This window comes from Petaurus breviceps, unplaced genomic scaffold (genome assembly GCF_028583685.1).
Source record: "Petaurus breviceps papuanus isolate PSGF00001 unplaced genomic scaffold, PetGlider_PUasm1.0 80, whole genome shotgun sequence".
NCBI lineage: Eukaryota > Metazoa > Chordata > Mammalia > Diprotodontia > Petauridae > Petaurus > Petaurus breviceps.
Genome location: NW_027186540.1, coordinates 21,201,083 through 21,221,836, shown reverse-complemented (window position 1 = coordinate 21,221,836; position 20,754 = coordinate 21,201,083). Strand labels below are relative to the sequence as shown.

The 20,754-nt window shown below is 35.8% G+C and overlaps 2 protein-coding genes across 2 annotated transcripts in view; one reads left to right on the top strand and one right to left on the bottom strand.

Annotated features, from left to right (window-relative positions):
- Positions 1-4,125: 4,125 nt before the first annotated feature.
- The window catches only part of LOC138175977 (F-box and leucine-rich repeat protein 13-like), a 205,099-nt gene continuing 188,470 nt past the window's right edge, over positions 4,126-20,754 (top strand). Inside the window, exons 1-2 of the mRNA XM_069106590.1 lie at positions 4,126-4,143; positions 4,252-4,387. Of these exons, the coding sequence (XP_068962691.1) occupies positions 4,126-4,143; positions 4,252-4,387 (154 nt within the window). The remainder of the gene's footprint in view (positions 4,144-4,251; positions 4,388-20,754) is intronic.
- The window catches only part of LOC138176045 (leucine-rich repeat-containing protein 17), a 57,231-nt gene continuing 49,426 nt past the window's right edge, over positions 12,950-20,754 (bottom strand). Inside the window, exons 3-4 of the mRNA XM_069106785.1 lie at positions 17,994-18,149; positions 12,950-13,754 (exon numbers count right to left, since the gene is read on the bottom strand). Of these exons, the coding sequence (XP_068962886.1) occupies positions 13,357-13,754; positions 17,994-18,149 (554 nt within the window). The 3' untranslated portion in view covers positions 12,950-13,356. The remainder of the gene's footprint in view (positions 13,755-17,993; positions 18,150-20,754) is intronic.

Here is a 20,754-nt window from a genome sequence, read left to right as displayed (position 1 = left end):
TAACCAATGGAATGAACCATGAAAAAAGAAGAAACAAAACAAAATGAAACAAAAGAGAGAGCAAATAGTATGCTTCAATCTGCATTCAGACTTCGTAATTCTTTCTTTGGATGTGAATATAATGCAACATATCTTGAAATTATATCTCTTTAATGTGTTTTGTCCAAAACCATGACTGCAGCCACTTCTTTTTTTAAATTCAATTGAAGCAGAATAAATTTCATTCCAGATCCCCACTGTTACTCTCCATGTATCTTTGTTAAAGTCTATTTGTTGCATATAACAAATTGTTTCATTCTGTATTTCTAATACATCCTATAACTATCTTCTATTTTATTGACAAATTTGACTCATCAGCATTCTATTAAATTTTACTATCTTCCATTTAAAAAAAATCATCATGCAGCTTGTCTTACTTGAAACAATCTAATCCAATCCAAGTCGCTAACTTTTAATATAGGGACATGTTTTTCTCATATGTGTGTGCAAGTATGTATATATGTATATGTGTGTGTATGTGTATGTGTATACACACATATGCAAACACACATAGATATGCTACCTCGCTGCCTAGTACAATACTTAGAACATATATTGTAAGCCTTTAATAAATGTTTGTTGAGTTTCATTCTTAGGAGAATTAATTTGAAATCATTGGTCATATCAAGGAACCATTTTTAAAAATAATTTAGGAGTATGTCAAGAGCTAGTTTCCTTAATTTTTTTGTATGTAATATTCGATTCCTTTCATTTATCATCATCTACAATATGGTCTACAAAATTTCAGCTGTTACTTCAGACTTTAAATTCAATTGTATAAATGAAATTTCTCTTCTTGTCTAAGGGTAAGATATTTTCTTTGGTAATGAAGCTCTGGAATTTCACAACTATATTTTTGGGTAAATTAAATTTGGGGTTCCTTCTTAATTCAAACCTCAGAATTTTATCAATTTTATTAATCAACAAGCATTTATTAAATTGAATTTGTACTTTGTCCCCTGTCTGTAGTACTTCTAGGCTATTTTCTTGTATGATTTCATGAATTATAGTATTTGGACTTTCCACTTCATCATATTTCTTTCCAACCCCACCCCACCTACCTAGGGATATAAGTTTCAGATTGTCTCATTTAACTATATCTTTAAGGTTATTTGCTTTGCTTTTTGAGCAGTGAGCTCATGCATTTTCCAGTTTTGCTGCATTTTGATTTTTTTCCTGATATTTGTTTTTCTATTTCTGCATTTTCAAAATTCCAGTTCTGTTGTTCTCTTTTTCATTGTCTGCTACTTTACTAAGCTTTTCCATTTGTTCTAAATAGCCAGTTTTCTTGTCTTTAATTTTTTTTAAGGTTTCTAGTTTCTGCCTTTATATTTTCCTTTAATTATTTTATTAAGTTACTGAACTACTTTGGAGGATCCCAAAATGGTTCAATTCTCATTTATGTGGGTTCAGTAATTGTTACTGAACTATGATTATTAATCCTTTTTTTTTGTTTTTGTTTTCCTCTTCAGTCTTTTTCTTTTTTTACTCTGAGGTTTTGCTTGTAAGGAATTTCTTCCTTTGGCCTCCTTTTTAATGATTTAAGGGAGCTAGACTTAAACATAATCAATATTAACCCAACCATTTTTCTCAGCAGTCTGCAAAATTGGTTTTTAGAACCTGGATAATTGAAGGAAGTAGATAAGATTGCTTAAACCAAGAAGAAATGTTCAGAGAGGCAGCAGAAAGTCAGATGCACACTATGGCCCTTAAAAGGGCACAACTAGACCTGGCTCTGATATTCACATCATGGGCTTATACTGAGAATACATTAGGGTTGAGGGAATCTTGTTTCTGGGTATTAGTTTTCCCTTCTAAATATCCAGGTAGTGGTAAACCCAGCATTTCTAGGTCCAGCAGTCCAGGCTAAAGATCACTCACATAAAAGAGGCATGGACCAGTTTACTTTCCATCCTAAGCTATAATTTAAGAATTTCACCCTGTGATGTTAATTATCTTACCTTCTGTGGTAGAATGGTTTTCTTCATCCATTTCAAGTTATCACTTGTGGCCTAAAGGGAATATTATCCCATCCTGATCTCATTTCACAATAAAACTCCTCTGTCTAGTGTCTGGCTTCTGGTCCATAGATCTTCTCAATAGTCATTTCTTATTTTATCACCTCTCCATCTAATTGTCAATTCCTGGGTTTTTCTGGTCTTAGTCAGCAATGACATTTCAGTTGTTCAGGGATGAGGGATCATACTACATTGATTAATAACTTTCAGAAACTAATGCAAATTAAGTATAAAAAATCCTCAATATTGGGTTATAAAACTATGGAACTTACAGGAAAAATTAATGCTACAAATAATAGTACTTAGCTTCTCCGCAGAAGTTTCTTTTTCATAAAATTAAAATATCAATACCTTTTATTGCTTTATCTAGATATTCTCTGAATGAAATGTCTGAAAAGACCCCCAAGTTCATTGGAGAAAAGAGTATTAGAAATGTCAGGTGCTGCATAATCCTATTAATAATAATAAGAAAATAGAAAATGATCTTCCAGATTCTACATTTTCTATTCTCATATATTTCTGTTCTTTAGATTTTCCGTCCTCTAAGTATCGTTGATCGGGCAAACTGTGCTCAAGTCAACAGCTCCTGGAGATCCATGACACATATAAGATCATTATGGAGTGAAGTAAGTGATGTAATTTTCAATGATATTTAATTTTTGTCTCCAAAAGAATAACAGACTATTGTACATATAAGGCACCTCTCCACAACTTTATGAAGCAAATAAGGATAGAGTCTCTTGTATTTTCAAGCATTAAGGCCCTAACATTTCTGTATTGCTTTGGTTTTATAATCCTAACAGGAGTTGTGATAGGAAGGTGTTGGCAAAAGGCTGTACTTGGGGTAGTCGTCTTACTGATATAAAACTTCACCCCAACAGGAACTTTCTTATTAAGGGAACTGTCTTGTTCTTGGCTACATAGGCTACAGATAGCCAGTAGCTTAGTATTTCTTTCATTCATACACCTTCTTGAATGAAGAGATAAACAAAGGTAATCTCCCTTGTGTACCTTCCTGCATGCATTATTATTATGTCTAATTCAGGGGTTCTTAAGTTGGAGTCTATGAACTTGTGTTTTAAAAATATATATATGCATATTTTGATAACTATATTTCACACAATTTCTTTTTTAATCCTATGTATTTTATTTTGTTCATTTAAAAACTTTATTTTGAGAAGGGATACATAGGGTTCACCAGATTGACAAAGGCATCCATAACAGGAAAGAGGTTAAGCACCCCCATGAGAAAAAAGCTAAACATTATTTATTTTAGAGGGTGAAATATAGGAGACATGTTAGTTGGTTAGAACACTGACCTTAGTACAGCCTTTGGGCTTGTTTTGATACTTAAGTATGACAGTTTCTGTTCTGCAGTCACAAACTGTATTTTTGACATTTGCTAGCTATCTTTCAAATGCGTTTCATTTGTCATAAGGGGGATAGATGACATGTTTGTGTGTGTTTCTGTGTGTGTGTGTGTGTGTGTGTGAGAGAGAGAGAGAGAGAGAGAGAGAGAGAGAGAGAGAGAGAGAGAGAGAGAGAGAGATCAACAGATTGACTTGAGTGGAATACTTGGGGAAATTCATAAAAGTAGGGAGGCACAGACTGTTGTATATACTCTTGAACTCTGAATGATTTGTGAATTGATACTCCCTGGAAAACAATAGAGATCATTAGAACATCAATACCAAGGTCACAAAGTCAATAATTTCAACATATTTCCTTTTGTTAAGTTATGAATGCCAACTTTCTCTTCCCCCCTTCCCCCCCCCCCCAATAAGGCTGTTATAGATATCAAAGGTGACTGGCCCATCATTGCTGATGGTGAATTAGTAGTAGTGTCATCTTTATATACAAAAGATAGAATATTAGAAAATTAAACAGCTGTTGTAGTTACTGAAACTAAATGTACTGATCATTATTTATTATCTTACATAGTTATAATAGAATTTCCTTGGTATTTTGGTTTCAAGACTTAAATATCCAATACAGGGATTAATTTAGGATTCCATGACAAATTAGAGTTGCTTTCTGAATTTCATATATCCTACCTATGAAAAAACTTATGACACTCCTTGTAGTTGTAAGTGGTGTAAAATGTCCCTGATATTTAATACTTTTAAATTTATCATTTTTATGTGAAATAAGCCTTATATTTTGTTAATACTGTGGGCTTGTTGGTTTTTTTTAGATAAATTTTTCTTTAGTGTGTGATATAGTCAACGACAGATATATAGGACAAATATTACAAAGATGGCGATCTAATGTGTTACGTCTGGATTTTCATGGATGTTCTTCCCTTCAGTGGCCTTCATTTAAATTCATCAGTAAGTATATTCCTTTTGTCAGATATTTGTTTCTGTTTTTTCCTCATTCATCAATATAAAGAAAAATATTAATGAAATGAAAACTTTATTTCTAGTCTTGGATTGTGGGAATGAATATTACTACTGCTATTGATACTTCTAGTATAGTCAATTCTCAATTAACTTTGGTGAGCTAGTATTCCTTTGGACTCTCCTCCAGGTTGTCTATGTCTTTTCTCATTTTCCTTCTGGATTGTTGCCATTGGATCTTTGCTTTTTCTGTTCAATTTAAGATAATTCAATTTATTAATGAACATTTATTAAGTGCCCATCATGTACAAAGCACTTCTCCCATATGTAACCCAATTTGACAACCAGCTGTGAACATGAAGAGTTAGGAAAAGGAAACACTGAAGAGATATCAGTATGGAATCAGTGAACGTCCCTATGTATCTTTCTTTACAAAGTGAACTTTTTTTCACTTAATGAGAATCGTGAGTCGAGAGCTGGCTTTGGAATCAGAAAGACCTAGGTTTAAGGAGTTCAGTGCCTGGCTCACCACCTTCCTTTCCCCATTTTCTTCTTTTATACCAGAGGATTTCAACATTCACACTGATATACCCTCAACCCTACTAACCTTTCAATTCCGCAGTCTCCTTAAATCCTGTGATTTACTCCGAAACTTCACAACAACTACATGTAAGGAGGGAGGAGGGAAGAAAATAAGCATTTTTATAGTGCCTACTATGTGCTAGGTACTGCGGTAAGTACTTCTAAATATTATCTTACTTGTCATCCAGATGATCACATATTGGATTTCACCATTACCTGCTTGTTTTCCATTTCCTTGATTAGAACCTAGGATATTGCCAGCCATAACTGATTATTATTCTGTCTCACACTATGTCTTGCTTCTCTTAAATCTGTTTTCACCCTCACTGAGAACCATAATTCCTCCGTCCCTTAGTACTTTCCCACACTTGCTCTGACTTCACATCCCTCCTTCATTTTGCCTTTATAGTTAGCTAATTCAGCTGAGAATCATTGAGTCAGTCAGTCTTAAGTAGCTCTTATGAAAGGATATTTACTAAGGGGGTAGAATGAGAATAGCTGCTTCAAAACATCTGTTCAAAAGTCTGTAACACACTTCTTCAAATGCATACAAAGGTCAGGGAAAAGTGTGCTCATGCTTAGAAAGCACAAGTCAAAGGGGTAATTTACAGGTCCTAGTTACTTTGATTAATTGATTGATTGAGACATGTTTCCATAGAATTAAAATGAGCTATTATTAATTCCTGTTATACAACTTTAAAGAGGCCCTTACTGCATAGTAAGGGTAGTCCTTTTATCCCTCCCTAATTGATTTCCTATCTCACTTCCCACAAAAGCTTTGCCAAATGTTCTTTTCTCTCCTCCCACACTTTCCATTTACCTCTCCCTCCTTCCCTGCCCACTCTCCCAATTTAGGAGTCTCCTCCTATTTTTTTTTTTAAGCAATCAGGGTTAAGTAACTTGCTCACGTTACACGGCCAGTTATTTCTGGGTGTGGTGCTAAATATCTGAGCCCAGATTTGATCCCCAGGTCATCCCTACATTGGAGCCGGAGCTCTTGCTGAGCCACCTGGCCACCCCTAAGCAATTGGGGTTAAGTAACTTGCTCAAGGTTACACAGCCAGATCTTTCTGGGTGGGTGCTAAGTGTCTGAGCCCGGATTCGATCTCCAGGTCATCCTGACACGAGCTGGTGCTCTTACTCGCTATGCTACCTGGCTGTCCCTGTCTCCTCCTATTTTACTGAGAAAATTGAGGTCATTTGACATGAACTCTCTCTTCTCTCATCATCTTTATCTCAGAATCTTTCATGTCTACTTTTCTCCTGTCACACAACCATGACTGTGGTACAAGTCCTCCTTACCTTATACATGGCTGTTCTTCCTCTTTCAAGCCTCTTTACACTCTAGGACATGCTCCTTTAGCTGTCAAAGGGATTTTTATAAAGCGCAAGTATGATTGTGTCACTCTACTACTCAATAAACTCCAATGGCTCATATTACCTCCAGGGTCTAATATAGAATCCTCTTTTGGCATTTAAAGCCCTTCACAATCCGGCCCCTTTCTACCTTTCCATTCATTTTATAGTTACTCTCCTTCATGTACTCTGTGATCCAATGACAATGGCTTTCTTGCTGTTCCTCATATTAGACATGCCATCTTCCAACATGGATGGAATGATTTCCTTATTCACCTCTGCCACCTGACTTCCTTGGCTTCCTTTAAGAATCATGTAAAATTTCATCTTCTCCAGAAGGCCCCTACAGGCCCTCTTTCCCATGTTCCTATTCTTTCCCCCTCCCAGTGCTTTCCCTCCGAGATTATCTTGCATTTTCACTGTATATATCTTGTATGTACATAGTTATTGGCATGCGATCTTCCCTATGAGAATGTGAGCTTCTTGAGGGCCTTTCTTTGTATCCCCAGTATTTAGCACTGTCTGGCACATAAATTAACTTAAATTAATAAATTTATCTATCAATTAATACACTTATTAATAAATTCTTTGATTTATTCACAAAAGCATAATAAATGCTTATTTATTGATTTACTTTAGGCACTGTGAAAAATATGCAGATCCTTGGTCCTTGCCTTCAAAGAATTTAAAGTCTAGTAGAAAATATGAAATATATGAATAACTCGCAATAGAAACCATAATGTGGAAATTAGAGAGTGGTACTTGAGTTCAGAGGAAGGAGAAATTACTTGAGCCGAAGGAGTCAGGGAAGGCTCTATGGAGCATTACAATGAGAGGGGGCAGCATGAGCACAGTCATGGAAGTGGGAGATCAGAGGGTATGTTCAAGGAGTGGTGAGTAGACTCAATGGGCCTCCATTCATGTTACAATGGACAAGGCCCTTGTTCTCTCTACATCTTAGTTTCTTTATCTGCACAATGAATGACTTGGACCAGATTATGAGAAATTTCTTCCAGTTTTCAATCAATGTAGGGTATTATTAGGAAATAAACTTTGAAAGGTAGGTTAAGAATAAATTATGGAGACTTTAATATCAAAATAAGGAACTTAGATGGGGAGCCACTAAAATATTTTGATTGTTTCTATGACATGATTAGACCTTTTTTTTAGGTAAAAAAATACTTTGGGAGCAGTGTACAGAATTGATGGAAAAGGAAAAGCTAGAGAGGTAGGGAATCCAATGAGAAGGAAAGCTGTTAGAGTAATCTACTCTAGGCAATAGATCATGAGGTCCTGAACTAGGAAGATCACAGTAGAAGAGAAAGAAATTGGTGAATAAAAAAGATTTTTCAAATGTAGAATAAAAAAGATTTGATAACTAAATTGATGTAGGAGGTGAGAGAGGAAAAACTAGGCTTTTCATCTTGAGTGAAGACGAAAATAGTAGTACCATTAACAGAAACAAGAAAATTAGGAAGAAAGGTGGAAAAGACAATGAGAATAGGTTGGACACATTGGGTCTAAGGTGCCATTCATTATATGTTGTGGTGGCGATGTTCCACAAGCAATTGAAAATATGGAGCTGAAGCTTAAAGGAGAAGGTGGGGCTAGAGGTACAGACTTGTTATTTGGAAGTTTACTTTAAAATATCATATTTTTTTCTTTCCATATAAAATTATTTGAATAAATTATCTTAATGAAATAATTAAAACATATCCATGTTGGTCTTTATTTTTGTAAAGGTATTTGTATTCTAGCTATTTCAAGGGGCAGTTAGATGGTGCAGTGGGTAATATTAGGCCTGGAGTCAGGAAGACATTTTCCTGAATTCAAATCTAACTTAAGTATGTGACCCTGGGCAAGTCACTTTGGCCTGTTTGCCTCACTTTCCTCATCTGTAAAATGAGTTGGAATTAGAAATTGCAAACCACTCTAGGATCTTTGCCAAGAAAATCCCAAATGGGGGCAGCTAGGTGGCACATTGAGTAGAGCACCAGCCCTGGAGTCAGGAGGACCTGAGTTCAAATGCGGCCTCAAACACTTAACACAAAAACTAGCCGTGTGACCTTGGGCAAGCCACTTAACCCCAATTGCCCTTCCCCCCCCCCCAAAAAAAAAGAAAATCCCAAATGAGTTCACAGAGAGTCAGACATGATTGGGATGACTGAACAACAACAAAAGCCTTTTCAGATTTGCTAAGGAGTTTTTGAGTAGTGTCAATCTTGTCACGTTTGTACTTGCAGAAGCCTTAACTGAATGATTTATGGAAGTGTATCTTACTGATAAAGTTCTCATTCTGGTTCTGCACTTGATTAATGATCTTGGAAACGCCTTGAGCTTCACAGAATCAATGGATTTCTATTTGGAAGTGCCTGTAGAATACCAATGGGTCCACTAGAATAAGATGACCTCTAACATCTTCTTGACAAGTGTTCATCTAGCCCTACTTGAACACCTTCAGTGAGGAGGGCACACATCACTCACTCTCAGACAGCTCTGGTGGTGAGGATGTTTTTCCTGACTTCAAGCTTACGTGTTGTGTCTCTTTGCAGTCCATGTGCTCCTAGCCCTCCCCTCTGTGGCCCAGTGGAACAGGGCTCAACCTTCCTCCATCCTTCATATGCTTCACTAGAGGGCATTATACTAGACCAGGAATTCTTAATACGGGGGCCTCAAGGAATCTGTGGATCAATTTCATTGGGAATGGGAAAATTACGTTTTAATTTGTATTTATTACTTACATTTATTATTTTATTTTATTACTTTTTATTTTCAATAAACTTTTATTGAAATAGAGAATTTCTTTCAAGTATTTGAAAATATTATTTTGAGAAGGGGCCCATAGACTTCACCAGATTGCCAAAGAAGTCCAGGACCAAAAAAAAAAAAGATTTAGAATCCCTAGACTAGATGATCTCTAAGCTAAGCTTCCTTCCAGCTCTAACATTGTGTTATTTTGAGTCTTGCCCAACTTCTTTTCAGCTCAGTTCAGCTTTGACCTCATTAGTTGTTGGGTCTAGTATTTCACGAATTTCTGGCAAGGATTTTGTTATGTGACTGCTGTATCACAGATAAAATATTGGCTGATCTTTGGGGGTGTTTGGCTACACCCATTGTGCTTGTATTCCTAATGTCTGCAACCATGTCAAAAATAATTAGCTTCAAGTAAAATAATTTTAATTCTTTGAGTGTGGCTGGAGAGAGGTCATACATAGTTTATGTTGATGAAAAAGTATACAATGTATACATACAGAATTATGCTAACATTCCAGTAAATCTGTTCGTTGTATTGTTATATCAGCATAAAATCAACATATTGGAGGCCTAAAATACAGCTTGGTTGTTTGTAGTATTTCTCTACCTACTAAATTATTTGCATAATTGGAGCATTGCAGAGAAAGTTTTCACCTCCAGATGTGCCTGGGGTTACTTTTATTTTACTATTATGATGCTGATGTATGAGAATCTGATATGGAATTCATATTCTGTTGAGAAATATCATACTTTTATACTTCAACTCTCAATAGATCAGTTAACTTTTCCATGTATTTATTAGAATTCATCTATGGCTTCTTATTTTGGGATTCTTGTCCATATCCCACCCTACATCATAGAAATCTAATCAGTGTGCTGGAGGTCTTCCTGTAGTGTTTTTTAAAAAATTCCTTCTATTATACTGGTGCAGCATTCACTTATTGCTCAGTTATTCTTCTTTCAAAGTTTCTTTTTAATCAGGAGAAATAGTGTAATAAGTAATTTTTAGGACTCTTATTTGGCCTTCTGCTTGATAACCTAGGATGTTCATTTCTTTATTTAAAACATTTTAATAGCACCTTATTTGCCATTGATTTTGCTTGTCTCTAAGTTTCAAATGCTAATGACCTCAATTTGGGTGGTAGCAGTATAAGTGGAACAGATGCAAAATGAATCATAGATTCATGAAAATATAGGCCTTTTGTTGGACTAACTTCATTTGATCTGAGAATGAAAACATCATGTTCCCAGAAATCACCTTGTTGAAATTTACAGTCATTTTTGACAATTTGTCTATGCTGATTCAACTTTGCTTAATTTATTTTGTAATGTTATGTTTTTCACCCATGCGATGAGGTATTAGCTAATGACCAACTTAGCATTAGAAGTCAGGACTGATTCTAAATTTTTTGCTTATCATGGTGAAGAACTTTTAAAACATTTTGGAAGTTATCCCAAATGAATTTTATGTTTTTGTGGTCATTTACAAATATATGTTGTATGTCTATATTATACAAATTTGTATTTCTTTTCCTTTTCCTTGGTTTGAGTGGAAGAATAGTTAAAAAGCAATTAAGAATCTAATTCCAAAGACTAGTTCTTTCTGACTTGGAAGCATCCGACTAAGGGATTGACTTGTCTGAAAACTAAAGCTGTAGCTAGCACAGATTGACCAGAGCTTTGTCACAGGCTGTATACCCACATGGTGGGGGTATACTTCCTTCTCAAAGTAGTCCTCTGAATCAGATGGTTCCCTACAGTCCCCATGTCACCTAGCATGACGCCTTCCCCTTCATTCCCTTGGCCCCTAGCCGCTGCTCACTTGAAAGTCCCACTATCATCCTACCTCTTTGTCTTGTGGTCCTGCTTCGGTGTAGAGTGACTGCACTCTTTTCAGGGCAAACTGCCCATGTGATATGTTCATACCAAGGGGTCTGTGCTAAGTAGTATGTCTTGGGTCATTAGCCATAGAACTATGCACAGGCCCACTTATCAGTGGCCTTGGGCTTTCTGTGCTGCAAACTTGCTCTTTGATTCAGGGGACAGAATTCCTAGTTACTTTCCTACTCTTTAAGTTCAAGAAGATTCAGTAAAATGAAGAGAATAAAGTTGTATGTTTTTTTAAAAAATCCTTTGCCTTTCTAAGTGTGATAGATTTAACATTCATTCCTTCAATATTCAACATATATTAAGGTCTACTGTTCGCTTTACACTGTACCTGTGTAATCACTAATCATTACAACAATCAACAAACATATATTAGGTGTCCACTGTGTGCCAGGCACTGTGATAGATTTTGGGGATACAAATACAAGAGGTGAAAAGACATTGGGTGAGAAGGACCTTTTGATTCCCTGGATGGGACTCTGAGTTTGTTAAGAGCCCCCTGACTACTCAAGATATTGGTGCTCTCTTGGTTTGGTAGTGTATGTAGGTGGTTGTATTATTCTGCTGAGACAATTGGAGCCCTGTCTATTAGATCCTTTCTTGGATACTCACTTCTTTCTACTTATCTGTTAATCGTTAACCCCTTTAGAGCTGTTTAGAAAAACCCTTTAGAAAATCAAATCAAAGAACCTGTGCTAGCAGGCCATCTGAGGTGTGCTAGGGTGATTACTAATACACCTAGTATGAATGATCTTCCATTATCTACAAACTGTCTTTTCAGTTTTATTTTACACTGCTCCCTTTTAAACACAATGTTCTAGTCCAATTGAACTCCTGACTGATTCTAAATGTCCTCATTCCCTTAGCTCTGCAGTCACAGAAGCAAGTCTTCAATACCTGAAACAAACTTATCCTTGCCTCTGCCTGCTGAAATCCCTGTCTTTCTTTAAGACTCTTTCCTCAAAGCCACCTTACCCATTAAGCATTTCTTTTATTTCCTAAGCTGAAAATGATCCTTCCCTTCTCAGATTTTCTTGCAGCACTTTGATTACCTCTTTTTCTCTTCTCATATTCTCATTTGTATACATGTCTTCTTCCAGCTAGGAGTGGTTAAAGCTCCTGGAGATGAGGCCTGTGGTTTTTCATCTTTGTATCCTTGGCACATAGCATATACTTTGTACACAGTAAAGCTTAATGAAGGTTGGTTGAAATAATTTGGTCCAAAAAAGTTAACCTTCTGTAACCAATACCTCCTTAAATTTCTGTAAATATTTTCCACCCACCATCTACCATCCATGGATCTCTTCAACTCAGAGACAAAGAGATCTTAACAATATGTGCATTATGGTTCCTTTGTAAAAGAAGTCATCTTTCTCATTTAGAATTGGGTCAGTATTACCAAAATTTATATCTAAATGCTTTAATGTTTTGCTAACTCTAAAGTATAGGCACTTATAGAACTCTCCTTTGGTTTCAAAGGAGAAAAACCTTCCCGTTCTCATTTTACTTTAGAAAGACTACTGTTGGTGTAGCTAGGTGGCACAATGCATAGAGCACCAGCTCTGGAGTCAGGAGAAACCTGAGTTCAAATCCGACCTCAGACACTTAACACTTACTAGCTGTGTGACCTTGGGCAAGTCACTTAACCCCAATTGCCCTGCCTGCCCCCCTCCAAAAAGGGAAAAAAAGAAGGCTACAGTTTTACAGAATAATAGTCTCTTCTATGGGGATTTTAGGGTAATTTCCAAGCTTAAAAGAAAGCACTCAAACATAATACTGCTTGCTACTGCGTCTTGTAGTCCATAAATATCATTCTCAGATGCTTTTTTCTCATTGTGTTTGAACTGATTCTTCAGTTTTTAATCTATTTTTGTCAAAATGTCAAATAACATTATCATCGTTTCATCTAAGAGTGAGTACATATAAAAATAGACATTTATTCAACTCATAGTCTGTTAGACAAAAAAAGAGCCATTTCTTTGTAAATGTATATTTATATCTTCCATTTTAATTTTTTTCTGTGTATTTACAAATAGCTCTCAAAATGCATGGCAAGAATGAATCAAATTTTTTGTTAAAAAAAACATAAAAAAGTTATATAGGTCATTATGTAATTATTTATGGCATCCAATAGAACCCAATCTCATGCAGTTTACCATTGTAGAATGCCTGCCAGCTGTGGTTACTCAGCCAATATATGTATGATAAACAAACAGCATGAGATTGTTCCCTTAGTTCACAACTAAAATAATAATTAAAGAAACCCTGTTAGCTGGATATTCCTTTATAGACAGATAACACAGTTAACCGAAATGTAAACATAAGATTTTCCTTAACCAAATATCAAACCTAATCTATTTACAAAGGGGATTCCTTCTAAATTAACCTACTATGGTAATCCTGACACTTTGTTTCTTTGCCATGTGGTCTCGATGTATTTTTTCCCATGCATCATCTTCTGTATCCTGGTCAGTTGGATCAGGGTATGATGGTAACTTGTCCTTTGGACATTCTTCATAGTAACTTCGAACATATTTTCCAACAAGCCAGCCTTTGTATTCTTCAGGCATTCTACATTCCAGTCCATTATAATGAACATTATAGTGATGTTTTAACCAGTAGTAAAGGTAGTGGATGTTATAGTCACATCTCCAAGGATTTTCTTTAAGCCACAGGATTTTCAAAAAGTAGAGATCTTCTAATACTCCATAGTCAAAATTTTGTAGACTATTGTTTGACAAGTCTAATTCTTCTAAGTGTGTAAGTCCTGAAAAAGCAGCTGATAATATAAAATACTTATTAAACTGATGAATGTAAATGTCAAGAATGCATATTAATATAAGTTCCACATTACTAGAAAAATAGCTTTATTGCTTAGACTAACTGTTCTTGATTGAAGTTAGCAAAATACAACTGTTTTAATAGAGAAATAAAATTTATTTAAATTTATAATCTATTTTGTTTCCATGTGTGTTTTTATGCTGACCAGAGACAAAGTAGAACAAGCCATTTTAGAAAAGAAATGATTACATTTTTGTTAATTTTTGCCCACTCTGAGGCATAACCAAATGAAAATTGCCTTGGGTGATGATTTGAGAGAGAAGATGAGGTCATGTAACTTTTGAAAAAGCTAGGAAATAGCGCCATTCATTTTACCAGCCTCTTCAATACTCAGACAGTCCTCCAAACAAACTCTGGCAAAAGGATTAATTTCTACAAATATTTTGAAATATATTTGAAAAGCTCTAACATTTAGGGAGAGCTATCAGCTTGGAATTCAAATGTATTCAGTTCTGTATCATGGTGATGAATAAATATTCCATTGAAGGACAAAGAAGTATAAAGTCAGATTGGGGCAAGGTAAAAAGCATTTATTCTCCATTGCCCTGTCCAAAATTACTTTTCAAGGGATTCCTAGAAACATAGAGACATAACCTAAAAATTCCATTCATTGCAAATGGACCACATTGGAAAGGGAAAATCTATCTTTTTTGTTTACCAGAACTTTGAGACAAATGGATCTTAATTCTTGAATTCAGCCTCCTCTGGGGGAAAAAAAAGCCAACTCTCTTGTTTAGAAATGTGTCATTGTTGCCAGTTAAGTGTTTTAATTCTTTACTAATGCTTTTGAAATACGGTCATTGGAAGAATTCTCCTTTGCCTCAGTTTTTCAAAAGAGAAAAAACATTATGCCTTACTTTCATTTTACTTTAGAAAGGGTATTATGTTTGATAGAATGATAATTCCTGTCATTAAAATTTTAGGGTAGTTTTAAAACTTAAAAAAAGCACACTGTTAACATTTCTCCAATTACAGGCATACATGGTGAAAGTTAACCTCCTTTGGCAATGGTTTATAGGAAATGAATTTTTAAAAAAATTCAATAATACTTAATTTTTTTAACTTTTTAGAATCTTATTTGTATTACTTAAGTTCCTAGATCCTTGCTATGCTAGATCTTCAACATTGGAGTAAGTTTGATTGCTTTCCTGGATTGTGTGGTGGTGTGTAATTTGTCGTTCTTTCTTAAAGAGGACCATGCAATTGACTTTGATTTGAGGGAGTGCTATGCAAAGTCCCAGCCTTACTTTCTCCTCTATAGCCATCTGGGTCCAGTGGCCAGACATAGATCAGGATGACTGGAGATGGCCCAGGATGGAGTGGGAGACGTTGGCCCTTTTAACCCAAGGTCTTTTCAGGTTTTTACTTTGAGTGAGGCAACACCCATTCAGTGAATAAGCCTCTTTAAGAAGCGAGTCAAGGGATGGTCCTTTTAATTAAAAAAAATAATCAAACTGGGAGGGGAAGACCTTAGGGTTGTTGGTCGCAAGAGAAACAGTTACTATTTCCATTCACTCTGAGCTGGGAGGGCCAAAAAAATAAGCCTTAAATGGTGCTTGGGCAGGGACCAATCCATGAGATCCAGAGTGAATTGGATTTAAGGCTTGGTCTTTGAGAAAGAAATCTAGCCAGTAAATCCCAAGTTAACTAGGTAACTTTTGTCCATCAAAATATAGCTTCTTTTGGGCAGAACACCCTCAGGTAAGGGGAGAGGAGAGGAAAGGAGAGCACAAGCTGAGCTGCTGATAAAATTAAGAGAAAAGCAATGTCATTACTTTCACAAATTAGCAGCATTTCATAAAAATAGCCCAAGAAGAGAAGAATTTTTTAAAAAATTGATCAAGACCTGTATTTTCACCAGTTTGGTGACCTCCTTGGTGTGGAGGCCAGTGACACAGACTTTATGGTCTCTATGTGGTATTTACAATGATCTCAACTTGCCTTAGAAAGCTACCTAAGGTCCTCAGAATAATGTAGCTTTTCATACAGCTAGCATGTGTCAAAGTCAGGACCTGAACCCAGTTCTTCCAGACTTTTATGTGGCCTTCTATCCACAAAGTCATACTGTTTCACAGTAGAACTGTGGTTGCTATAGGAACTATAGGAAACTAGTAATTAATATGAGGAAAATATATCTTGGGGTACATTTAATTGATTTTTCATGGCATTTGAATTTTGTTAATTTTTTCTTCTGAATTTCCTCTCTTATAATTTTCTTCTGCAATATGTTAGTACATCAGTGATCTGTGGTTTCATGGCTATGAGTACCCTCTCCACTGATGCAGGTTGTACCCCCTTTTCTGCCAATAGTTATGGTATTCATGAATTGCTATGGCTGAAAAACCTAACCTCTAGTGAGACTCTCCAAACTTAGTTAGATTGGTCCCCATATTGTTGCCCTGTCTCTAAGAAAAGCCTATCAAGGTTTCACTCTACCTGGTCTAGCTTTAGAAAATTTGGAATCACTTCATTGTGATGATTCAGAGTACTATTTTAGAGGAGGTTTCTTCCTACATACCACAGTTTGTGTATAATAGAAATTATTCAATTACTATTATTATTTACTATTTTGACAACTTAATATTAATTGGAATTTATAAAAATTAATTGAAATGTATAAAAACCGACATCTAATTTAGCTTTAGAAAAGGTACATGTTATTGTTTATTTGTTCTCTAGACTTAGGACCTTAGGGTTTGACCATTTTAGAGGGAAATCAAACATTTTCCTGGTGGATTGTGAAGTAACTTACACTTTTTGTATTCCTTGGAAAACATTAGTGATCTACCACTCCTAGAAACCCATTTAGTGGCTTAGCATCATATAAATTTGTCCAGCCTGACTTATGGAGGTTAGTTAATCCTAAGGGAGCCACATACCAAAATGATGATCTCTTTCCTTGAGAGTATGGTCATTATGTAGTATTTACAGTGATCTCAACTTGCAACCTATTTAGGAAGCACCTTAATATAGAAACTCTCTTCACTGATACAGATCATTCTTTGTAAATGCCTTGGAGACTAGTCTGTGGAACAGAGTTTCAGTAACTTGTCCAGGGTCACATAGCCATTATATGTCACAAAAGAACTTACATTCACATCTTCCTACTGCTTCTCTAGCTAATAACATTTTTTGTTTCTATAAAAAATTATATTTAATGAAAATATTGTTATGAAAGGCAAGATAGAATTGTAGATAGAGGGGGATGACCTTGAGATCAACAAGTCAATCACTTACTCATCAAGCATTTTAAAAACATCTATTATGGGCTAGGCGTTTGAGATACAAAGATAAAAAAATTAAGAAGTGCATGCTTTCAAGGAACTTGTATTCTTTTGGGGATTACATGTACACATATAAGTATGTACAGAATAAATGCCCCCAAAATTATAAGGTAATTTTGGAGATGGTGTACTAGCAGTTGAGGGAGGGGATCAAGAAATGTTTCCTATAGAAGGTAGTGCTTGATTTGCATCTTGAAGGAAGTAAGGGAGTCAATGAAGTAAAGGTAAGGAAGGAATGTATTCTATACATGGAGACAGGAGATGAAGTATCATGTGTAAAGAATTTATACTGTATGTAGTTTGTTCATATGCAGTCTGAACATGTTTTCTCCCCCGCCCCCCACCTCCTGGAGGGCAGGAGCCGTCTTTTGTCTTTCTTTGCATTCCCTGCCTTTAGGGACATGGTACCTGGCACATGGTGGGCACTTAATAAATCCTTCCTGATTGATTGAATAAGTAGAGAGAAGACCAATTTAGCGAGAGTGCTAGATGGTGGAGTGTAAGAAGGGAAGAAGTACATAATGAGGCTACAGATATAGTTTAGGGTCAATTTGTAAAGGGTTTTAAAAGTCAAACACAGGAAGTTATATTTGATTCTAGAGGTAGTAGGAATCTGCTGACGTTTATTGAGTAAATGAGTGACCTTGGTTCAAAACTAGCCTTTGATATATATTGGTGATGTGATGCTGTGCAAGTTATGGAACTTCTCAGTGCATAAGGCAACTTTTTAAGATGATAAATTGTAGAAAACCCAGAGTTGCATTGGTAGAGGGAGTTTCTACAACCAAAGTTCCCATCTCCAATGAAACTGAATATATGGACCAAAAAAAATTGTTATGAATAAAACCAGATACAATATACAACCTCATTATGTGGTCATTGTTAATCCTTACCAGGGTCGATGAATTCAATCCCATTGCTGCTCAGGTTTAATTTCCTCAGTTCATGAACATCTTCAAACACTTTAGGTTGAAGTTGGTTGATTTTGTTGTTGGATAAATCAAGTTTAATAATATCTGGAGGGATGTTGCTTGGGATTTTCCTTAATTCTGGAAAAATCAGTAGGGAATATATCATTATATTATGCATTACAGAATTTTAGAAATGGAATATGTCTCTCTAGACTTCTAAATCCAATTTGTCTATCTCAGTAATAAAGAAGGCAATAGACTCACAAAATCAGAGCTTAAAGGAGCTTTAGAAGTTGTCTAGTCTAATCCCATCTCAGATGAAGAAATTGAAGCTCACATAATTTAAATGAGTTCCCCAGGATCTAAGTGGTACAGCTGGGATTTGAACTCGACTCTTCTGCCTCGAAATTTAGTGTGCTACTAATAAAGAGCAAACATGTTACGTGCCAAGTACTATTATGCCAGGTGCTGAGTATATACAAAGACAAAAATGAACCAGTCCTCAACCTCAAGGAATTCACATTCTACCTGGAGTGATACAACATATTTTTTAAAGAAAAAAAAGTAAAACCAACTAAAAGGAAAATGAGTAATATATTTCAGCTTTGAAGAGGAGGGATGTTTTTATTGATCTAAAATACAGAACGTGGTACTGAAGAAACAAGATCTAATTTTATAGAGATAAAATGAAGTTTTGCTATATGAAATAAATTTTCTTTATAAATTAAAGAAACAGCTTATAGAAAAATTAAAGTAAATATATCATATTAAAGTCTATCATAGATAGGCTATATGACACTGATGTGTGTCTGTAAGATGAAGAATGGGCAGCTAGGTGATGCAGTGGATAGAGTACTGGGCATAGCATCAGGAAAACTGATCTTCCTGAGTTCAGACACTTACTAGCTGTGTGACCCTGGGCAAGTCACTTAACCCTGTTTGCCTCAGTTTCCTCATCTGTAAAGTGAGCTGGAGAAGGAAAAGGCACACCACTTCAGTATCTTTGCCAAGAAAGCCCAAAATGGGGTCCTAAAGTCAGACATGACTGAAAATGATTGAACCACAGCAACAAAGGTGAAGAATATACACACCTCATTATGGGAGGACATGTATAAAGTGTGCATAGTTTGTAATCTGTATTGTGGGAGGAAGTATCCAGATTGAAGAGAGAGCAGATTCACACTTGCTCATGACCTCTAACAAATCCTCACTAGCAGATTCATGAAATGTATTGGGGTCCTTTCTCTGGTTCTCCTGGCGTCATGTAGGTACAAAGTAAATGGATTTTTCATCCGTTCATCCTTATCTCTGTATGAATAACTGGCACACTTCCTTTTCTTAAAGTAAGTTTTTCTGATATTTTTATACAACTTTTTTGTGTAGAATTCATCATGGATAGCATGCTATTTCTAGTTATATCCACAACATATGTCTCCATTGCTTTATGATGCATCAGAGATTGTGATATTCCATGATTTACAGCTTTCTAGCACCAGTAGAAGAGTCCTGGCATAAAATCAATGGATTTTTGCTGGAAAAACTTGGGGGTATCAAAACCTCAGTACCATTTGCCAGATAAAAAATAGCATACCCACCTTCCCATTCACTTCTGGACCTAGTTCATAGTCTGTCTTCAATGTTAGGCCAAGATATATGTACTGATTGAAATATGGGCTATTTATTCAGTTGCTCAATTCTCTTGGTTTTCTCTGTGTAAATAGGCACAACTGCTCAGTGTTTAAGATCTCTTTTAGGAAATACTCCAGGGTTTCAGCACTTGATGCAGTCAACACAAAGTCATCTACAACCAGGAGCATTTGTGAGGGGAGGGGATCCTCACTATCTATATCGAAGTCCTTTTCAATCTTACCTTTCATTGGATTGTCCTCCTGTTTCAGTGGCAAACTTGCCAAGCATCTGCCTTTCTGTCTTAAACTTTACTTGTTTTTAGTAATCAGAGAATTGTTGAACAAAATTAACTCTGTTGTAACAATCAAGGGATCTTACATGGTATTAACCATTTGTACAAGAGACACTTTGTTTTAGCAGGGTCTTTAAGAATAGATTTTACCGCATGAATCAAGTACTGTTTTTATAGTTAATAAACAGTGAACTAAATGGGATCCTGAATAGTCAATACCTTTCATTTGTTATTTCACTCTTTTTTACTCAATTTAGTCAATAAGAATGTATTTAACACCTGCCAGGTATGTGATTATAGTGCTGGTCTACTGTAGAATATTTTGGAAGAAAGTCTGCCTATTTCCTTTTCACATTTTATATATGTATATATATATATGCATACATACATATATTTGTTCGAATGCATAACGTACGCATGACAATTACTATTTTATGGAGAACTCACACAGGGCAAGTGTTCACATGGTGGTTAGAAGAAGTGATACAAGGACACTCACAAGGTCTCTCTCAAGAACTTTGGAATTGATTGTGTGACATGGGACACACTGGCACAGGACCACTCAGCATAGCATGCCCATGTCAGAAAAGGTGCTGTGCTTCATGAGTAAAGCAGAATTGAAACAGCTCAAAGGAAACATAAGATGCACAAATTTAGATTATCCACCCCAGATGTTCACATGGACTATTTGGGCCTGACCTGTGTAGAGCATTCCAAGCTCGTATTGGTCTGATCAGCCACAGTTGGACACATTGAAACCTGATGCTAGCATAGCAGTGTCATTTTGGTCCTCTTCAAGAATGAAAGACAACAACCAACCAA